The sequence below is a fragment of the Streptopelia decaocto genome (genome assembly GCF_964273445.1).
Source record: "Streptopelia decaocto genome assembly, chromosome: 1".
NCBI lineage: Eukaryota > Metazoa > Chordata > Aves > Columbiformes > Columbidae > Streptopelia > Streptopelia decaocto.
The window spans coordinates 182,218,445-182,240,307 of NC_138663.1; the positions used below are offsets into that span (position 1 = coordinate 182,218,445).

At 43.6% G+C, this 21,863-nt stretch overlaps 1 protein-coding gene across 2 annotated transcripts in view; it reads left to right on the forward strand.

Annotated features, from left to right (window-relative positions):
- Positions 1-3,628: 3,628 nt before the first annotated feature.
- The window catches only part of CYSLTR2 (cysteinyl leukotriene receptor 2), a 34,719-nt gene continuing 16,484 nt past the window's right edge, over positions 3,629-21,863 (forward strand). Inside the window, exons 1-2 of one of the 2 annotated variants that reach the window (XM_082056571.1) lie at positions 3,629-3,750; positions 11,524-12,478. In XM_082056571.1, coding sequence (XP_081912697.1) covers positions 11,550-12,478 — 929 coding nt within the window. In that variant the 5' untranslated portion in view covers positions 3,629-3,750; positions 11,524-11,549. Of the gene's footprint in view, positions 3,751-9,678; positions 9,855-11,523; positions 12,479-21,863 lie in introns of those variants that run through there. The other variant, XM_082056572.1, reaches the window with a different exon arrangement.

A 21,863-nucleotide genomic window follows, 5' to 3' on the forward strand; every position in this document is an offset into this window, starting at 1 on the left:
CACAGGTTTTGGAGACAATCAATTCTTCCCAAGGCCTACAGCCACCTTTGGAGGGGCTGTCAAAAAAAAAAAATTCCAGGTTTAGTACTTTATACTTAAAAAGGAACAGTTTATTTTACATAGAGACAACATTAGATACCTTTTTCCATTCCAGCTATATATTAACATTCCTCTGTCCCCATCAGTACATTAATGAGGAACAGCAAACAGTTAAGAAAGGACCACAAGCAATTAAAAAATATTATTTTACTAATGTTGCAAAAGAAACAGCTTGAAAACTTTCTGTGGTTTTTGTTTCTGAATAATTCTTCTTAAAATTGCCCCTGCTTCTTCTCCCTTCTTCATGCAGCTGTCACTTTCATCTTCCCATCTATCCAGCCTTATGGCTGACAGCAGATGAGCTACTAACATTGGATGCTATATTTTTCTGGATTGCACAGAAAATTAATGTAGGCTTTGTAATTTCAGTCTCTGGAAATAGATGTGTGCTAGTAGGCTAAGCTGCCGTGTTGAAGACATGAGGTGCTAAAATCTTCAATGGAGGTAATTCCTTCTGTTTGTTTGACAGATCCATTTTTACCAAAAATTTCTTGGCATGAAAAAAAGTGAAACTCTGCCTCTGGTAGTTCATGCCTGTAGACAGCAAAACATTGACTGAGTGATGGGAAAAACAAACAGAAACCTTCTTCGGGGTTGCCTGGGACACCTGGTGTCTCACCCCAGACCGCTCATGCTGGGGATTGCCACGTCTCTCATGCACAGTCCCCATGGCAGTGGGGCTGCTGAGCTGCCTAAGCTGGTGTGCAAGTGCCTCTGTGCCCCAGGAGCTGATGAGCTTGTGTGAGTCTGTTGGGCTGTGCACATGTATCAAGACCCAGACAAGTTTCAGGCAGCTCTTGTCCTCTGCTATGGATGACAACCTTCCCCCATGAGACTGCACTGATGTAGGGATCAAGCAGACTGTGGACTGTCCTCAGGCGGCAGCTCAGCTGACTTTAGAGTGACACCATAGAGCTATGGGGAGAGGCATGGCCCTATGGAGCATGTAATAGCATGATGTGTGTTTGAGATATCCAAGATGCCCTACACAGGGAGACAGACTCCTCGACTGGTGCTTCTACCAGGTAGTGCTTCACCGATGGGGACACTTGAACTAGCCTACAGGAAAGGCTGAACAGGGGCAGGAGAGTCTAAATTTTTGCTTCTACCTGGCCTGGAGTGCTTATTTCAGGTCTGAAGTTCAGCTTCTTCACACAACGGGGATTTGGAGCCTGCAGTGGTGGCTTTGCTCACCGCCATGGGCTGGAGGTAGCAGAGCTTTCCATTGTGAGCAGTGCCCTGGTGAAAGGCTGGATGGGAGGTGGGTTTGGGAGGAAGGGGAAGGAAACGGAGGAGTCACTCCCTCCAACTTCCCTGTCTTGAAACTGGTCTGTCATGGAGCCAGAAATGCAAAAGGGAACAGAAACAGAGGCAGGACAGAGAGTAGCTGCAGCCCAGAGGGGTGGTTTGCACTCTGCCACATTCCGGACCATCTATGCATTTTATGGAACTCAAAACTCAGAAATAATCTAGGCTGTTAAGTGTTGAATGTGTCATATGCATACAGCATCTTGTGATGAAAGTATTTGATCCTTCATGATATTCTGAGATGTTTTCTCCAGAATTACTGAAGTTTTTATTAGTAAGAAATGTAATAAACTTTCCTTGGAAGCTGAGTCATCCAGTGACTGTTTCTAAAAAATCCCAAGCAGTTACTCCAGATCTAGCTCATCAGGTGCACGGTGAGTTGGCGACCAACCCCATTTATTCAAAGCCAGGCTAAAAACAAAATACAGAGTTAGTTTATAAAAGGGAGGAAACTGTACTTTACAGAAAGCAGAATATTTATGCAGGCGAATGTGGGAAATTATCCAGGCAACCAAGATAACCATATCATATGGTGAAAGAGATGTTCTCAAAACGCAATCAGGAAAATGAAATGTGATCATTGTCTAACTTTTTCCGCATGTTTCAGTGTCTGACTTTGTGTATCTGGGAACAGCCTGCCCATCAGCCCCAGAGTTGATTATCGTCACCTGCCATGTGATGGAGATGCCATCAGACTGCTACTGCAGTGCCTAAATTATTTTCTGCCAGTTGCAGATAAGATGCAGTCGGAGTTACTGGGACATCTCCTGAGTAAATGTCAAGGTCACAGAGGTCCTCCGGCTGTGGCCTCATTGTCTGAAGCGGTCGCACCCCACGCTGCTTCCTGCCTCACATCACAGCTTCCTCAAAAGGGCTCATCTGCCCACCAAGCTCCTCACGAGGTTCATTTCTACCCTGCTTCAGTCCACATGGGTTGGGTGAGCAAAGATCTTCTGTTTCAGGAGTTTGTGATACCTCAATGACCAAACGGGGTTAGGACATGCACATGAACCATTCTGCGGGTAGACCTTGGCAGACAGGGAAACAGCTGGGACAGTAACCAAAGCAGCCAGTGCAACCACAGCTGGAAGAGGACACCTATCCACAGGCTTAGGTGCCATGATAGCTGGCAAGGTCTAAGTTAGGCACCAATGGCGTGGTCCCAGGAGGGTCCTAATTCACCATCATGCTGCATCTTGAAAATTCACTTGATGCAGATCTGTATCAGGGAGCTTTTTAAGCTGACTTTGCACTGTCAACGGAAATGTAGGCAAATGTTCAAAACCACCTTCTGTGGATTTTTGGGCTCACCCCAGAGACTGAAGGTGTTAGATTAGTTCCTCGCTAAGCTGATTTTCTATGTCTTTTTTTTTTTTTGTCCTCATGCTAAAAAAACCCCTCCACAGAGCTGCTTGCAAACTATATGTACCTCCTCCTTGGGGGTAGGGATTTGTCAGCTCTGGTGACACGACTATTTTGTCCATTCTCATGTTCATGTGTACAACCAGAGTGAAGACCCCTTGAAGTTAAATGAGAATCAGTCACAACTAACCAATGGAGGAGAGATTACAAACAAGATTATCCAAAGAGCTTTGGGACATAGACAACTATAAATGGGATGGTGAAAAGCTTTATTGGGAGACTCCCCATCTGCTGAGCTGTGGTAAGCAGTCATGTGTGGACTCTTAAATTGTTTCTGATATGAAATACAACACAGCAGCCAGAAAGCACTCAAATGTGTCTGGTCTGCCTGCATGTGCTGCCAGCACAGAGGAGTAGCCAAGCTGTTATACGTATAGTATGTATAGATAACTATTTCACAGCTGCAGTTGACTAGGAGCACCCATCTGTGCAGTCAGGCTAAAATGTTACAGGGAAGAACGGCAGCTACTTGTTCATGGCCTAACAGATCTGTGTATTCTGTTCCTATCAAAATTCAAGGAAAATTATTGCTCTGTAAACTCAGCCTTGAACGATGAGCTGCATGCCCTGATTATAGGAAGCACATATATAGAAATGTGGGCCCAAATACAGAAATCCAGAAAGCTTCCCAAGATGTCACGTAGCTGCAGAGCCTCTTTCATTGGGTTAAAATTATGAAAGATTGCCACGTGATTGCCAGCACCACTCCTTGAGCTGAGAACATTTCTCTTTTAGGAAGATGCCAAATCTTTTTATCAGGATTTACTTCCCTTTCCCACAGCTCATTGCTTTTCTTTGGCTTCTGCATAAATAGCACTTAGTGGCTGCATAGTTTTTTTCTTTCCTCTAACAAAACTGAAAGTTGTTAGCAACAGCACACAGAAGGAAATACCGAACACACCAGAAGGCACAAGAGCTGAGGTAGGACAAGATTCGTCTGCTTCTTCTGCTGTAGATAAAAATGGTTGCAATACTTAAAATACAACCTACTTATATTTCTTAGTACTCACAGTAAGCTTTTTATTTGTCAGAACTTGCAATCATTAACTAAACTTCTCTATGACAAAGCCTGTCTTGAGAATTTCTTTTTGTCAGAAAAAAAGACTGGATTTATGTAGCTAAGGATGTTTGCCAGACAGATAACAATCAAGTTGTGCATCTAAATAAGTGACCCTTGTTTTTTAACTAGCTGAAAAATATGTATTTGGTTTATGGCAAATTTTTAAAATAAAAGGTGTTAAATGTCAGACTCTTAGTTTTGTTTGTTGTTTTTTTTTTTAATTATTGTGCATGTATTATAGAAAGGTTAATAGAATGCCATGTTTTGATGAATTCAGTGTTAATTCTAAATACTGCATTCTGTTACATTTAATCTTGATAATGCTGCTTCTGAAACACAAAATGAATGATAGAGAGAAAACCAATGGGAACTTTAAAAAATGGTGAGAACTTCTGTTTTTCTCAGAAGTGCAGTGGCAAATCCAAGTGATCTCCTTTATAGCAGCAATATCATAACCACCTTCTTATTTGTGTAATAAATGTGAGACTGTGTGTCTGGGGTCCACTTCAGGCAAAGTGTTATTGTGATAGATGCACAGAGCATCTCTTTTCCCTGGCATGAAAGGATCTATGTATTCATCACTTAACATAGCAAAGTATTGTATTTTGAATGAACAGCTTGATCTCCCTATTTAACTTTGCATGTGCAGAACACCTTATTAAAAATAGCTGCTTTGATAGTTACTGATTTTACAGTGAGTGCAGTGTTTCGGAGCAGCAGATCTGAGATCAGCAGTTTGGGAATGAAGAGTTTCATGTTTACAACTTTAGTGACAGCGGAGTTTTCATATTTACACCTTTAGCAGCAGTCCCCCTTCACCCCCCCTCTCCAAAAGAAACGTGTCCTTCTGTCCAGGCATGGCATAGAAATATTTCCCACTGTCTGCTGGGGTGCTGGATAACTTGATTGACTGTTTATGGCTGACCCCTTGACTAGAACTGGGAGTAGCCCAGGGCTGATGACTAGTGCCGCTTTCCCAGTAACAGCTTTTAGACATACAGGGTGGAATCTCTGTATCAATGTCACTGCAGACATTGGCCTGATGTCACCAGCAGGAATTAGGGATTACACGGTAAAGTAAACGCTGGTAGTTACACTGCTAGGAACCAGAGGCAAATTGTGACTGTAAGACATGCGCTGGCAGCTCAGACTAGCCCAGTCCTTCTAGCCGAATATTCAGTCTCTGATGCTGGCAATAAGTGAGACTGGTGAGAGACAGTACATGGGCTCAACCAGAGTGCTTTCCCCTTGTGTTTCCCCAACATCACGACTGCTGCCCAGAGGTGCTGGGGAGTACATCCCTACCTGGGCTTTTGTTTCCCATTTATTGGCCATGCCTTTGGTCAATGCAGTGACCCCACTGAGCCTCCTGCCCTTGCTGCCTGCTGCAGCAGCAGGCTCCCGACACCGCCAGCTCCTCGCTGCTCAGGAGACCACCCTCTTTTATCTGTTTGAAAGCAAACTCCCAACAGCTCTCCCGAGCACCCCTAGTCCCAGTACTGCAAGACCTTATGAATAACAGTGCACATTCACGCCGTTCACCACATCCTTGACTCTGTAAACCTTGACCATATCCTTCTTCAGCCTCCTCCTTTCTATACTGAAGAGTTTCAGGCTTTTTAGTCCTTGCTCTGTTTCCCTGATCGTTTCACTTGCCCCTCTCTGCACCCTCTCTAACTCCATAATCTCTTTTTTGGGTGTAGAGACCAGAGCTGCTTAATATGGGGACGCATGGAGATTTTATATAAGGTGATTTTATATAAGTTGCTCTCTGGCAACTTAGTTCTTGGTGCAGAGCTTTGTCAAATGCAACTGTTTAAATGCATACATACCCATATACACATACAAAATGACGGCAGGGCTCCCTTCATCCATCATCCTCACAGCCCTTCAGCAATAAGTGAGGCAGGATCTCCCTTTTCAGAAAACATGCTGACTCCTTCTCAGCAGACTGGCATTTCAGCAAGCTCAGCACCTTTGTTCTTCATTACAGACCTCCATGCAATGTGCCAGAGGTGGAAACTGGTCTCAGCAGTCAGTAGTTCACAGCACTGAGATGACCAACTCATGGCCCTCGAGCTGCCCCCTCAAGTCCTTCTTGTAGACCAGAGCTGTACTGGTGATGGGCCAGTCCCCTGGCACAGCGCCTGATTGTAATGGTGGGTTATGTGCCTTGGCCGGCAGTCTCACATCTGAAATCCTTCAGCATACTCATATGAATGCCATCTGGTGCTGATTACTTATTGGCCTTTGACTTATCTGGCTGGTTTAATATTTCCTGCACACATCTCTTGAGTGGAGCTGGGGCCTCTGGCCTGTTTGTTGCATCAGCCGTGAAAATACCCCAACATCTTTAGGAAGAAAGAGGGAGTTCACTGAGTTTCTCTGCTATGGCCTGTTGTCTATAAGAGACCTTTTGCCACCAAGCAGCCTGGCTCTCAGTTTCCTTTACGTACTTGACAGGCTTTCCTGTTCTTATTTGGACAAGCCTTCTCTTTTGTAAGTGTGAGTCTTGCTAACTATTCTACCAAAACACATAGGGCTCAATATTTATAAAAAATATCTATTCATTTTGGAATATAGGCTTCTAACACAGGTTTTGTTCATTTTTCTGTTTGTTTTTCTAAACAACTCCCCAAATTACATAGGCTTCATACTTCTGGGACTGCTCCTCTGTCCTACAACACTGCAGAACTTAGCTCTACTGTGATTGCTAGTGCAGGGCTCCCTCCACCAAAACCTGCTTGAACTAGGATCTGTGCAGCAGTAAAGATCAAATGTAGAATAGCATTTTGTGTTGTGGATTTGTTTGCAGAACTAATTATTCTAGAAATGAGGCATTTCTTGCATATGGACATTGTATTCTGCTTCTGCAGCATTGCGTCTTTACAAAGGCACTGGAAATCTCCTGCTATTGCTTTCAGCTTCCTGTTCTCACTTACTATTTTCTGATGACTGCCCCCATCATGATGAGGAGTTTGGCAGTGCATTCCTAGTACTATATTTTTATTATTAGAGTATGGGATATCTGCCTACAAGAACTCTGCTAGCCATAATATTTTTATGCTGTTGCAAGTTAGATAGTCACTCCTCCACCTGTGCATCCTACACTATCATTACCATAAAGCTGTTAGCATGGCAACACAGGCTCCCATTGATTATCCTCTCTCTATCAGGTCTCTGAGGTTCCCCTTGAATCAGGGTTACTGTCTCATGCCAAGCCTTCCAGCCTCCCTTCCTCATTTTGGGCTTTGAGCATCGGTGCAGAATTACGTTCAAGCTTTGCTTTTGACCAGTCACTCAAGATAGCATGTTGCAGTCAAGTGGATTTGTGGGCAGTTAGATTTGCCTTCCCTAGTTATTGCAATTGGGCTTTATTTCCCTCCTGGTCCTGTGAGAAGTGCACTGGATGTCAATTCATTGCCCTCGCAGGTCTCATCAGTCCAGCCCACTTGCTCTCCCATGCACATCAGCTCCCCTGTTGCTTCTAATTAAAACTCCTCTGCAAACCTTTCATTCTGCAGCTCCAGTAGCCTGGCTCTGCTCTGGGTACAGTGCAGTCTCTCATTGCTGTGTCACTTGCCTTTATTCCAAAAGATCCCTCAGTTCCTTACAAACCTAAATTTTTCCTCTTTGCTGTCTCATTCATACACTGAAATGCTGATTCTCACCTGAACTTCTTTCTTACCTCATAGCTGAGCCCAAAAGATGCCACCTTCAACCCCAGTGCCCACAGTGACCACAGCCACCACCAGCCCCTCTCCTGCACTCCTGAATGATCTGCACAAATACCTCATGAGACCTGCTCCTGCTCTGTTCTTGCTGAGCCACTCTTGCCTGAGGACAGCCCTCCTTGTCCCTCTGCATCCACAGCCCCTTGCCCTGCACACATGTGCACAAAATCTACCCCAGGGAGGCAGCCATACACGTTGCACACTGACCAGTTTATGGGGTAACCCCCACTTTGCTGCTAGATGGTTCAGGGTCTGGAGTATCTTTCTTATGAGGAAAGACTGAGAGAGCTGGATCTGTTCAGCATGGAGAAGGCTGACAGGGGATCTTATTTACACTTTTAAATATCTCAGGGTTGGGTGTTGAGAGGATGGGACCAGACTCTTTTCAGTGGTGCCCAACAACAGGACGAGGGGCAACAGGCACAGACTGAAGCACAGGAGGTTCCATCTAAACATGAGGAGAAACTTCTTTACTTTGAGGGTGCCAGAGCACTGGAACAGGCTGCCTAGAGAGGTTGTGGAGTCTCCTTCTCTGGAGACATTCAAAACCCACATGGACACATTCATGTGCAATCTACTCTAGGTGAACCTGCCTGAGCAGGTGAGTTGGACTAGATGATCTCCAGGGGTCTCTTCCAATCCCAAGCATTCTGTGATTCTGTGATTCTATAGACTGCCACCTGCATCCTGAGCTTAAAATCTGATAGTTTTATGGCACTTTTTTTAGTTTAGTAACTTCTCCAATTAAACCAACTTCTTATTTTTGCTCTATCAGTTTTCCACCTGGTTTGTGCACTGGTTTGTTAAGGATGTTAGATTCACCTGTGGAAAGGAATATCCCTCGGTTATACCCTCGCCTCAAATCACAGTCAAGCCAGGCTAAGATAAAAGGCAAAATATTTATTCGTAATAAGTAGATATAATTTATAATATGTGTAATTTACAACAAAAGGTAACTATTTGTTTATAAAATCCATACTAATCAAGCCATAAATGTTTCAAAAGTACTTCACAGAGGTAAAGAAAATAAAAAACTTCTTCCAAACTCTACATCTAATCTACTTAAACAGCATTTATTTCAGAAAACCCTCCATTTTTCATGCTCAGCTAATGTGCTCTCTTTTCCCTATCAGAGTGGTTATCAGAGCCTTGGGACATGTGTCAGCTTCTTCTACTCAATAGCTGCCACCAGGGAAACTCAGATATAGAAGCAAATCTCCAGCTAGGGAGCTTCTACCAGAGGAGTCTTGCAGTATCACTTAAGAGAGATTCCCATTTCAGACTGTCCCTTTCTCTCCCTCTTTTTTCTCAGAGGGCTGTTAGGTCTTACTACCGATCTCCCTTCTGAAACCTTTGGGAGGACCTTGTAGGTCCAGTCTCTCACTCAAAACACACCCTCCTCATTTATGACCTAGAAGACAGTCTGGACACTCTTGTTGAAAACAAAGTTCATTGCCTGTCCTTAGATATGTCATTGATTTTGTTTATCTGGGAGCCATCTCCTGACCTTACCTGGCTAATGAACAGCTCTTGGTTTCAAGCAGCAGTAAAATTCTCCCCTTCTCCTCCATGTTGCTTGAGATAGACCTGTGTGAAACGAATCTTTCACTGCACCTTCCTTTATTTTGATCCATGTGTTAAAACACTACTAAGAGGAGCATGTACATACGATAATCGCGCAACTCATCCTTGGCCCTCGACTGAGGGCAGGCACCATGGTGGTTAACAGCTTTCAGATGACTGGTCCACAGCCTCTTTCTCTTAGGCATCCCATAAAGGTTTAAAGTTGGAGACGAGTCTCAGTACTGGCTTTCTTGTCAGGTCCAAGGATGCTGAGTTTTCTCAATTACACATGCATATTTAGTTTCCTAAAGCTAGAAGGAGAAATGAGGAACACCAAATAGCTTTGATGGTACTTGTTAGCCAGATAACCTCATGTGAAGAGCCTGAGCAAAGTACCTCAGCCTCTGTGCTTGTAGTGCTCTCCCCAGGGTGCAGGGACCCAAGGGCTTTTCATCACCTGAATTTTCATTGCCCTAATCCCATCCTTCAGCAGACAGCATTGGACCACCAGCCAGTGCTCGCAGTGCTCAGCAGGGCTTTGAATTTGTTTATGCTCCAGGTTCTTCATTCTCATTTGACTCCTCTAAGTTGCAGGTTTCACATACAACAGGAATACTTCAACAGGTGGCAAATCACTGATATTTTCTTGTGTTTTGGTGTTTCTAGAGGTAAGGATGCTTGGGCCACAGGAAAACACAGTCAGATGGGCTCTTCCCTTTGCAGTACCTTGGGCTGCGATGTTTCCCTGCAAAATGGGGAGATCAGCTTCAATTGGGAGAAAAGCTGGTCTGTAATACCACACAGAAAATATGTACATCAGACAGTCGCTTTGTGCAGAAGAACATAACCATTCAAAACTCCTTGGGCTGCAAAAGATTTGTTGTTAGGAAGTGTACCTTATTTCACCCCTCTGTGGGGGAAGAGGATCTCAAATGAGGAGATTTCCTTTAGGAGCACGTGTTTACTGAAGCTGGAGCTTTGCCGACCCCAAATATCCAGTTTACCCACTTCTGGTCTGTCTTCAGCGCTCCTAAGTTCAGCAGATATTATTGTTATTTCTTGAGGGTTAATTTCAGGCACTGTGGGGATGAGTATGACACCGGTGGGAGCAAATGTCCTTCCCAAAGCCACCACGCTCCCATATTGAGATGCAGGGCGGGGGGGATAAATCCTGCTCCTTGGGAGCCCAGCCCAGGGCTCACACTTCCCACGCTCCCTGTCACAGTGGGGTCAAATAAAAGGCAGCTGCTGGGCCACATCTTGTTGCTATATTAAGGGATTCAGACAGACCCTGAGACACTGCCCTGAAGATACCATAGGTGGCTCTGAGCATAGCACAGGCTCCCGTTTACAGTGCACTGGAAATACTGCACTGAGTAACTGGGAGCCCAGAGCACCCAAATCCAGAGGCCATTTCCCCCTTTAGGGAGACTCCACTTGTGCAAATAAATTAATTCAAAACATGAAGCCAGTGAGGTTCAGAATAAGAGACAAGATGCATTTATGTACCACTGACCCATTATCACTCTCACTAGAGCAAATTAAAAGCTTCTTTTTTGTGCATCTAGAAATGCCACATAGTTCTGGGGTTTAGGCTAAAATTTTCTGTGCTCCATCTTTAGAATATGTTGTCAGATGCAGAGAGGGAATTGCTTGCCACTGTTAAACAAACAACAATACTGAAACCTTTCTTTCGAAATACTACTAGCTCCAGGTCAGCTCAGAGGATAAATCAGGACTTCACCAAGGAAATAGACTCCAATGAGGAAAAAAAAATTATTTAGAGTATTTTAGTGCTGAGTGGTTTTGATTTGATTGAATTATAGCCTCAGAGGAGGAAATATGTCACCCTCTGTGAACACAGCCCATTTTCTCAAAGACCATTTTCATTAGGGCTGCAAACATGGGCTGCCCTGGAAGCTGCAGTACGTGTAGATGACTGTCTGATGCAGAGCAGTTGAGCACAAAAAAGGTTGAGAAAGTGGTAAATGAAGCAAAGGCCCCACAAACACAGTCATAGAAAGACATCAGAAACTTAAACAAAAGAGAAATACAGTGTGAGGAGGATTGTGGTTAGTGATTTCTGGCAGCACTTTCATAGGCTAAGGCAACAACCAGCTGCTGTAATACTGAAACTGTTTAGAGTTGACTTGGGGCTTTAAACCTTGAGATGCATATTTACAGGGACATCACAAGTAATTACTCATTAATTAACCTGTACTTACCACTGACCTGTGCATCTCACAATTTCTGCCCTCAGCAACATAATGCCGAGTAGCAGAACTCCCTGCCCAGCCTGTAGCCCCATGCTCACACCAGTTCTTTTTACTTTGGCAGAAAGACGGAGAGCCTGGCTTTAGACTATGAATATTTCCGCGATGACACTAGATGACGACTTCACCAACAGCTCCTTCAACTGTACAATTGACAGCTTCAAGCAAGTCATTTATCCCGTCATGTACCTCTCTATCTTCATCCTGGGTGCTGTTGGAAATAGCCTCTCCATTTATGTTTTCTTCCAGCCTTCACAGAGGAAGACCTCGGTGAACATTTACATGCAGAACTTGGCTGTTTCAGATCTCATGTTTGTGAGCACTTTACCCTTTCGGGCCACATATTTCCTGATGGGATCACGTTGGATATTTGGTGACATCGTCTGCAGGATCATGACTTACGCCTTGTACGTGAACATGTACTGCAGCATTTATTTTCTCACCGTGCTCAGCATGGTTCGTTTCACCGCCATCGTCTACCCATTCAAGCAGTGGAAAGCAACCAGCATGAGGTATGCCAAGATAATATGTGCAGCCATATGGGTCTTCGTGCTGGCAGCCTCCAGCCCTTTGTTAAGCAAGGAAATCGCTGGGTACAGGAACCCGGCCAAGTGCTTGGATCTTCATCCCTCCAGCACGCATAGGCTCCTCATAATGAACTACGTTGTCCTCATCGTGGGCTTCATTTTGCCTTTTTGCACAATTATTGTCTGCTACATCTTTGCAATAAAAACGTTGCTCAGGTCTAAGGCTCCACAGTGCAAGAAGACGGCCTGTCACAAGAAGGCACTGTCAGCCATCATCATCACTCTCATCCTCTTCCTCCTCTGCTTCTTGCCATATCATGTACTGCGAACTGTTCACCTGATACTCAGCGGCTGCAGCCAGGCCAACCTGCCCATGCACAAAGCACTGGTGGTCACTCTCTGCCTCGCTGCCATGCACAGCTGCCTCGATCCTGTCCTCTATTACTTCGCTGCTGAGAATTTCAAAGCAAGAATCAGAAGTTTATACCGCAGGTAGCTGATGCAGAAATATAAAATGATATATAGACAGTTCTGATGTGACATCTAGACTGAGTCCATACTACTCAATGGCTGAAGCTGTGTGCTGCTAGCCAGCCTGCAGCCATGCTGCTCAGTGCCAGGCACCTCCAGCACAGAAGAGGCTTGGAAGGAGCTCATTGGGGATGGCCAAAACCAAGGCAGGATGATCAGAGGTCACATGCCTGGGTGTGATCCCTGATCCTCTTCTACTTAACAGTGTAGATATCCTTCTAGTGTTCACCCTCCTCAGAACAATGGATTGAAAGAGATTTACCTAATCTAAGTCAATTTATTTAATTTCACAATACTGAACCAGTGACTTGAAGGGAAACTGCTCACCTGACCACCTCAGTGTCTGTGTCTGAACCTCTCTGTGCTCCGTTTCCCTGTGTGTGCGGAGGTGCGTGGTTCAGACTCTGTGACACTCAACTGCCTCATAGCACCCTGTCAGTCCCCTTTGCAAACACCGGCCAAAGGTTTGCACACAGTAGAAATGTGAAGCAGCACTGATACTTTCCGCTGAGGCCAAACAGGACCCAGCACCGGCTCAGGCTCTTCAGAAGGCATTAATGTTTCTAAATTTTCCACTCTAAGAAGGCCACAGAGGTAGTTTAGTTAACATTTCACCGATTACCAAACAAGATAACAATTTCAAGCAAGTTGCATCAGCATGGAGTGCTATGAGTAAGCCAGCTGCTGGTGGGGAGGGCAGGATGCGGGTGACTGAGCCAGCTGCCCCCTGAGGCTCTTCACATGGGTGCCTGATTCCTTCGGGGCCATCGCAACACATGTTTTTACGCTCATTGTTGCCACTGCTTTTCTGAAAGTCGCAGTTCGGTAGCTCAGTTCCCATGCAGGAATCCAGAGACAAACTTTTAGTATTATTTTTGTCCAAATGGGTAGCTAGGGAGTGGTTTCCTCATCACAGGTAAACCAGCGTGACAGCAAATTGTTGCCAAAGACATCCCTAATCCCTCACCTCCTGCCTGCTCTGAGGAGGAAACTGGCCCCTTTTTTCAAAGGATTAACTTCAGTTGCTTTGAACTCCCTGACATCAAACATGTAGCAATGCAGTGAGGAAGTGTATTGTCAGGAACAGGAGGAAAGATGGGTGGCAAAGGAGGAGGAGGAGGAGGGGGGCTGTTTTAGAAAGCAATTGGAAGCTACACCTATGTGTACTTCGGAAAATCTTACCAAATTGTTGCCTGCATTTTTAAGTCTCCAAATTTTTTCTAAAATACATTTCCTAGAAATCAGACCACTTGCATTCAAGTATAAGCAGGTTAAAAATCTCAATCTGACCACAGCTAAATTTTTGTTTTAATTACCTCATTTTTTCATAAATAAGTCAAGATGTTTTGTCATATTTTCCAGGCAAGCAGCCTGTCCCATATGAAAATGAACAAAAATGCTGAAAGCATTCCCTCCCTGTGAAATCCACCCAAAAATAGGTGGATTAAACTTTCTTCAAAAACTGGTTTTCTCATTATTGCTCCCAAACAAAAATAACTGCTGCTAGCTATTTTCAGCTGTGTCTGAAATATGCAGAAAACAAATAATTGCTGGTCAGGTGGAAAAGTACTTGGCAAATCACTGTGAAAGTCACATTTTTCTTGGCTATCTAAGGGTTATGTTCAATTGCAGAGTCAGTCTATCTTGGTCACTTTCTGCTGCCTTTGATGTAAGCATAGAGTTTTACCGTAAGTCTTCACTAAAGTTCATGTTCCAAATCCTTATTTTGATAACCCAGTGACGTACCTGATTGCTGACCTAATGACGCCGTGTAAACTCCTGCAGTGCTTGGTCCCATGCTATTGAAGAAAAAGGGAATATTACCACTGGCTTGCAATGGAATGGGATTGAGATGGTTGCCTGTGCAGAGGGGTCGTGGACAAATAATTGGAAGGAAAGGGGTAAACTATTTTTCCATGGTTTTACCCTGTCGGGAGCAGACCTGAGCAGGAACAAGTGACAGTCTTAGAGCCTCTGATGAGATACTGTACACCTTAAATACTACAAGGGAACAGAAATATTTAGCCACAGTCTAATCTCACTAATGTGTTTTTGTCTGTATCTATCCAATGCACCTTATTATCAGATGATTTTGCATCTAGAGGATATATGTAACTCACTTATGAGGTCACTTTTTTTTTTGTATCGACCATGCTACAACTTTGTTAGCAATTGAATTAACTGTCAAACATATGTTTTAATAAACTAGATTTACTAGTTGCTGAAGATATGCTTTTTATTGATTCTACAGCTAACAAGGAATCTCCTCAGAGTGCAGGGGGAGAAAGACCAAGAAACAGATATTGAGTTTCTGTAAGTGGGCCATTATTTCCCAAGAGAGAAATGTCTTTGGAGGTGTGAGACCTGCCTTCCTCACCTCACTGACAAAATAGTGGGGAACATCAGTCAAAATGTGGGGTGCAGATAAAGTAATTGATATTTTTATTATTATTATTTACTTGCAAAAGGATTCAAGACCATTCTGGTCAGGGATCCTCACATGCAGATTTAACAACACTTGCACAACATGCCACATTCCTATTTGCTGCCATTTCTCCATCTGGTATCCTTGCAGGTCTCTACTTGCGGAGCTGAAGACCAGGGTTCTTCGCTGTGGAAGTATCATAGTAAAAAATGTAGTAAAGAAAAAGACATAATATTTATTCCGAAAAGTAAACCTCCTGACAGTTAAATTATTAGCAGTGCCTCTAAGTCCCTCAAGGGACCACCTACCCTTTAAAAGGTTTTTTGATATATTTCCTTAGTTTTTCACGAGACAACATCTAAGAATAGTTATGTGCATAGAAAGTTAAAACAACAGTGAACTTTTGAGCTTGAAGAAGAAATAAGAACAGGAAATGAAGTTTTTGGGTGACTGTCACCCCTAAGTGACAGAAAATGTTCCAGCTTCATATGCATGTTTTCTTGTCATTCAGAGAAGCCCTGGTATGTCTAGACCAGGGGTGTTAAACTCAGTTTCACTGGGGCCACATCAGCCTCGTGGTTGCCTTCAAAGGTTGCCCCTGATTAAAATGGATTTGACACGCCTGCTCTAGACAAAAGTAATTTTTCAGTGCAAAGCTACGCCAGAGACACCAGGTTATGTTTGCCTGATGAAGTCATGTTGGAGCAGGTAGGGGAGCATCATGCCTTTATTTTAAGCAATGCATTATTCCATTCATTTTCATGGTGGATCCTCTGCTTTCCTCAGCCTACATCCTTTTACCATGGTGTATATTTTGCTTTAGCTGCTGAGAGTATCTGGAGAAAGGGGTGCACATTTTGCTGCTCTGCATCTCCTGCTGAGGTGCACATTTCTCTATGCTACAACAGCATGTTGCGCTGGCAGCAGAGCAGGCATCGGACTTTTCCCCTCTGTCTTAGGGCTGTTCATGCTTCTCTTGGTCCTTTGGGCTGGGTAAGACAGAAATGACCTGCTGCACCACCAGCTGATGGGAGCAGAAATAAGATGCATCCAAAATAACCAAGTATAATCGCAGTAGGAGGAGTCAGATGCTGTTTCAATAGTGACGCCATCCCTGGGTTAATGTTTTGATTTCCTGTGTCTTATTTGAGCCAGTTTAAATTATGGGCTATTTAAAAGAGTAAATTAAATATAAGTGCAGTTTTCCAGAGAGAGGCCAATATTTTTCAAGGCACTTCAGCTTTCTGATCAGCGTTGACTCTGACCTGCCAGGCACATGACTGTCCTGGTGCGGGTGTGCAGTTGTATACCTCTCACACCGTTGTGCTCTGTATAAACAGGAAACTTTCTGGACATCTGCAAAGATAAGCAATATATTTAATTGCATGCAGCTGATGGTATGTAGTTACATCTGTTTGTTCACCAGTCAACAGCTTAAGGAGGCCAAAGAAATTAAATAGTTTCCTTTGTCCCAAGTTCCCTTTTTGCCTTTCAGAAAAATTGGCCAGATTTCCACCACCCTTTCCCCTCCTTTTGAATTTACAACTGAAAGGATAAAGCTGCCTAATGAGAGGGCCAAAGCCCAGTTGCTCAAGTCACATTCCTACCCACAGGGCAAAAAATATTGAACCTTTATTTCTGATGCTGAGAAATAAAGCTCTGGACCTTGGTTCCACCTGTATTGCCCCATGTAGGGCTTGAATGCTTGGAGTGGCAGCTGGCAGGTTCACTCATCAGGTTTGCTGTCTGCATTTCTATATGTTGAGCATAATAACTGTCGGATGATATTATGTCTTCTGAGCAGGCGTGGTAGATGCAGCTAGGGGTGATTAACTCAGAATGGAGCTGTGTTTCATAACATAAATAATTTTGGGGAAGGAAATCCCTGAAGAGAGGATCTGCACTTTGTCCAGATATTTTTTATGTTATTGCCAGCTTTCAGTTCTGTGGGCAGGAAGCCTGGCTGCCTCTGGCAGACCACCTCCAGGCCCCTTCTGAGGTCAAGCCCAAAAAGCCCATCACAGCAGACAAATCCCTGCTTGCACTTGGATTCTCCTTGCACCTAGTCACTTACCAGAGTTTTGAGAAGTTTAAGGGTGCTTTGCTGATTGCTGAGATGCTGCTTGCCTGCTGCAAGTTAGCTTTTTTTACTTGGTGACAACAAGGACAAAAAATCCAGAAAGAATGAGAAAATCTAGCTCAAGAGGCATCATACATCTTCTGAAGCCCTTTATTACTACAGCTGGAGTAGTCTTTTCTGGTGGTCCCTCACCACTAAAATAGAAAATATAAACCCAAGTCAGGAATGTGAGTATGCTCCAAAAACCAGTGCTCTGAGATTGGCTTTTTTTCTTGGTCTTTTCTTAATTTTGAACCCCATTGAACCTAATCATTGAAGACCATGAAGAATTCCCTTTATAAAGCTGCTAGCAACAGCACAGGCACACCTAGATCCTCCAGAAGTGGAGGTGGTGTGTGGAGGACTCGGCTCAGTGCTGTTACACCAGCCTTTCACAGGTGCACAGTCACCAGGGCAGTCTGTGGACCTGGGTAGGAGCACACACTCCAGCCATCCATGTTCATGGACCTTCCTATGTCCTGGGGACATTCCAGCTACATGCCAGCAAAAATCCAGCCTGAGCATCAGCCACCTCCTACCCACCTTTGTGTCCTGACTGCCCCAGAAAGGAAAACTGGGTACAGAGACCAGGTGGGAAGAACTTGCTCCAGCAGGTCACCAACCTGCATGACAAAGGGAGCACACGCACATGTTGTGTCTGGCCATACCACCTTCACTGAGCTTTTAGTACCAGATACAATTAAAGATTAGCCCCTTTCCAGTTCTCTTCCTTTCAGATTTTGGATTGCACTTACATAGTGATTTATACTCAAAGACAAAGAAGTCAGTGTCCACCTGCAGATCCTTCTCCAGGGTCTCTCTTTTTACCATTTACTTTCAGGGCCACCACAGCTCAAACAGAAGCCTGTGCTCTCACAGGAAGAATCTATCTACATACTTACATGGAGCATGATGAGCTCAGGCCATACCAACACAGTCTGTGGTGCCTCTTCCTATTTTCTGACCATCTGATCTAAAGTTTGCATACTCTGTCTTTCTGGAAGGATCCTGCAGACCTGACTCAAACTCAGCAAACCTCAACAGCACACGAAGACATGACATGGGCAGCCTGGCAATGGGGACATGTTCTTTAGCTTGTGCTATGGAAGTGGATAAATATGGAAATGCTGGACTTTACTCAGACACCAATTCCAGTGATGCACTTTAGATTGACAAGAGCCAAAAAGAGTTATTGTTGTCTCCTACAGATTATCTTGGGCTTCTCCAAAGCCATGACTAAAAGCAGGCCCTCAAAGCCACGACCCACCACAGAGTTCCCCCATGACCTTGAGCCAAGACAGCACTGCAATGTACTTGGGTGGATGCTACTCCTAACTCACCATCAATTGCATTGACATCAGGGCCACCAGCATGTTGAGGCAAAGCCTTTCCAAATACCACTCCTCAGTAAGACCTTTTGCCCTGAGTAATCCAGCAGTAAGTGCCTTTAAAAACCACAGGATTTCTTCATGAAAGCTCTTGGGCAATGATGTCCTCTTAAATCTTCTAGAGCAAGACTGCACACACAGCTACTCATTCAGCCAAAACAGTAAGATTGACGCAGGAAAATCCACTTTACAAAAGGGAGCTCCCAAACCAAAATACCCCCTCTCCCATGGCCTCTCCTGGGTCAGTACATGTTGCTGTTTCTATCGCTACAGTTTACACCCCATCTAAGGACAGGGCCCATGGGATGACATGGCTCTGGAGGCAGTCCAAGACCTGTAGGCAGGGGGTTTGTACCTGGTCAGAAGAGAAGGAACAAGGATGGCAGTCATTCTTGCACCTCCTGGGCAGCTTGGGGGTCCAAGAATACCTTGATGCCTGCCCATCTTCCCTGCCCCCTCCCCACTCAATCAGGCACATGACTCCTTTCTCACTTTGGTAGTCCAATGGATGGAGAACCAGAGGGAAATTTTTCAACTAAGCATGACTAATAGTGACTTCAAGGCTCACCCAGCTGCATGTTTCATAGGGAACTGGGGTCATGGGACAAAGAGAAAGTGACAGTTAGGCGAATAATACCAGAGACTTTCTCAGAAAACAGCAAAAAGCAAGGAAATTATAAAACCTCTACCAGGAACATGGTAACCTCATGGCAACATCTCAATTTCAGAAATTCATCTAGTTTGAAATAGTCTACCAGGAACGAGACTCAGAAGTCACAGAGGAGTAGGTCCCAGTTGCTTGGACTGTGCCCACAGCCAAGAACTTTCTTTATGTTTCATATTTGGTACATTTCAAGATGTTTAATTTCTGACTTGTGGGCATTATCATAGTCATCACATGGTGCTATAATATACTTGTCTTTGGTGTGCCCATCCTGATTCCTAATTTCTCAGTACACATTTATTGATTTTGGAATTTATATTTAGCATGCAGTAATTAAAGGCAGCAGCAGAAAATTAAAATACCTTAACCATAATAAGTAAGAAGGTTAAGCATGTTCAGTCATATAGTGCATTAAAAAAAAAGATGTGTATCTATATACATATACACACACATGCAGACACATGCACACTGTCCTATTTATTATTATATTTTTATATGTATATATATGTATATATGCATGACCATAGATGTTAATTTGCAAAATTAATGAACATATATTTGGTAATCAGTGCCAAACTTCTCAAAACTAATGTCCTTTATAAACCTATTCCATTAATATCCCAGTGATGGATTTTTAAAAAGAATGCACTCAGGACTAGCCAGCCATCCCTACTTGTATAAGAAAGTGAATCTTCGCTACCTAAGTGTTGTATCTGTTCTGGTGAAACCTGTTCCTCACTGGGGGGGAAATACAAAAAAAAAAAAAACAAACCCAAAACCTCTTGACCTAGGTCTTGCTAAATTTTGTTTAACATCCTTATTACAAGAGAATTTCTACTTCCAGTTTCATCAGGACTCCCACTTTGGCCTGAGGTGATAGGTAAAGCCTTTGAGACACTGTCTTTTTTCAAGAAGTTGACAAGCTGTCTTCTTTCACATGCATGAAAACCATGTGGAAAAGAGTTCAAAAATCTCTACTGACAACTGGGAAAAAAAAGGACAGATTTTTGGCCCAGTGCTGGTATAGTAAAACAATGTTTCTTGCTCTGTGGTGTGCAGATCAGTAGGATCCATAGATCCTTCTAAGAGACTACAGTACGCAAGAAAAAATGTAAAAACTACTGTTGATTAGATTAAATGTGCTATTGGGAGGTTCATACCTTCAGAGGGAAGCAGAAAGCTGTCATGAAGCATCGTTCTCAAATGTGGAAATGTTTCCCAAAATGCAAATATCTGTGTTCAGTGTGTGTGCTACCAGTGTGTGCAAACAAGAGTGTAAAAGCAGCAAGGCTGAACATCAGATTTTGAGAAATTCTGCACAAGGTCCATTGGAGAGCGCTGCACACTGGCTGCACTCCTGAGCACTTCAGTTTACATGAGGAAAAAAGAAAAATCTAGCAAAAATTCAAACACTGAAGAAAGCAAAGCGATTTGATTAAAATATTTAGGACTTTTAACCTAAACCCACTCTCTCACATCAAGAGCAATGTTGCAAATTACAACTAATTTATCATTGTGGAAGGCATCAAGAGAATTCCAATTTTTGAAGTAGAATGAAGAGATGAAAATGTAATACCCAAAAATAAAGATGAAATAAAATTATATTGAAGACTCATGAGAAATTGAAATTGATTTGAAGGCCGATATAATCTTTCTGCAGTAGAAGATGGTATTATATCTTCTTCCCATACACAAATGTATAAGAAGCAATCAAATTTTATGGTTTCTGAAAAGATGTGCCATAAGCGGGGGTGGTAACGGAACACAGTCAGATTGTTCTGCTGCTCTGGGGACTTTTGCTCATACACCGTGGGATTCCCCACCTGCCTCTAGCAAATGTGGAAAAACATAAAATAAGATGCAAACTACACTGATGCTATATTTTCAAAATCCAAGCAGGACATTTAGTAAGCGCCCAAAACCAAGCAACACAGAAAAGGATGTTAATAATTATCTTAATTTCTATGGGAGGAGAGAGATGAAAAAGTCTGAGGGGAGGAAGAAGTGAGTATGAAGACCATAACTATAGGATAGTAGAACTCATATGCATGGAGCTGTGTCCTTCTGTGGCCAAATGCCTTCGTGGCCCAAGACAGATTAAAATCAGTCAGATGATTTAGAACTCAGTATTTCTGTACCGTACTGTAGTGTACAATAAAACTGCATGTAATGGGTGTGGAGACAAAGTCTAAAGTTTGAGCAGAGCTGTGTGGTGAACAGCAAGATGCTACCTTAAAGAGCAGAGATTTCCATCTCATAAACCACACTCGGATAGTAAACATAACTGCAAGGTTCAGAGAAACATAAAAAGGTCATGCAGTGAGGATGTGCATTTAAATCATCGCAAGTACATCTGTCTACCATCAGGTGTAAAAGTCTGGTGCAGGGGATTTACCTCAGATAACCTTGGCTGAAGATGTGTCCCAAGCAGGAGTGCTGTGAAAAAGCTTCAGTATATTTTAAGAAAACTCTCCAGTGCATTAAACATGGTGTTATTTCTTCCCATAAAGCGCATAATCAGGCAGACATAATTTTCCCCAGATTTGTGATGTAAGAAAACAGCTCCAGTTCCTTGACATTTCCCCATCATGCCCCATTGCAAGAACTGCTTCATATCAGCTCTAACCCTCCAAGTGGATTTTGCTCTGTCCTTGCAAAGGTCGACTCCTTTTTCCTCCACCCTCCCTCCGGCAGGTTTGCTCCTGCCCAGTGCTGCCTGCTCTACTGGCCGAGCCTCTCCAGCGCTATCG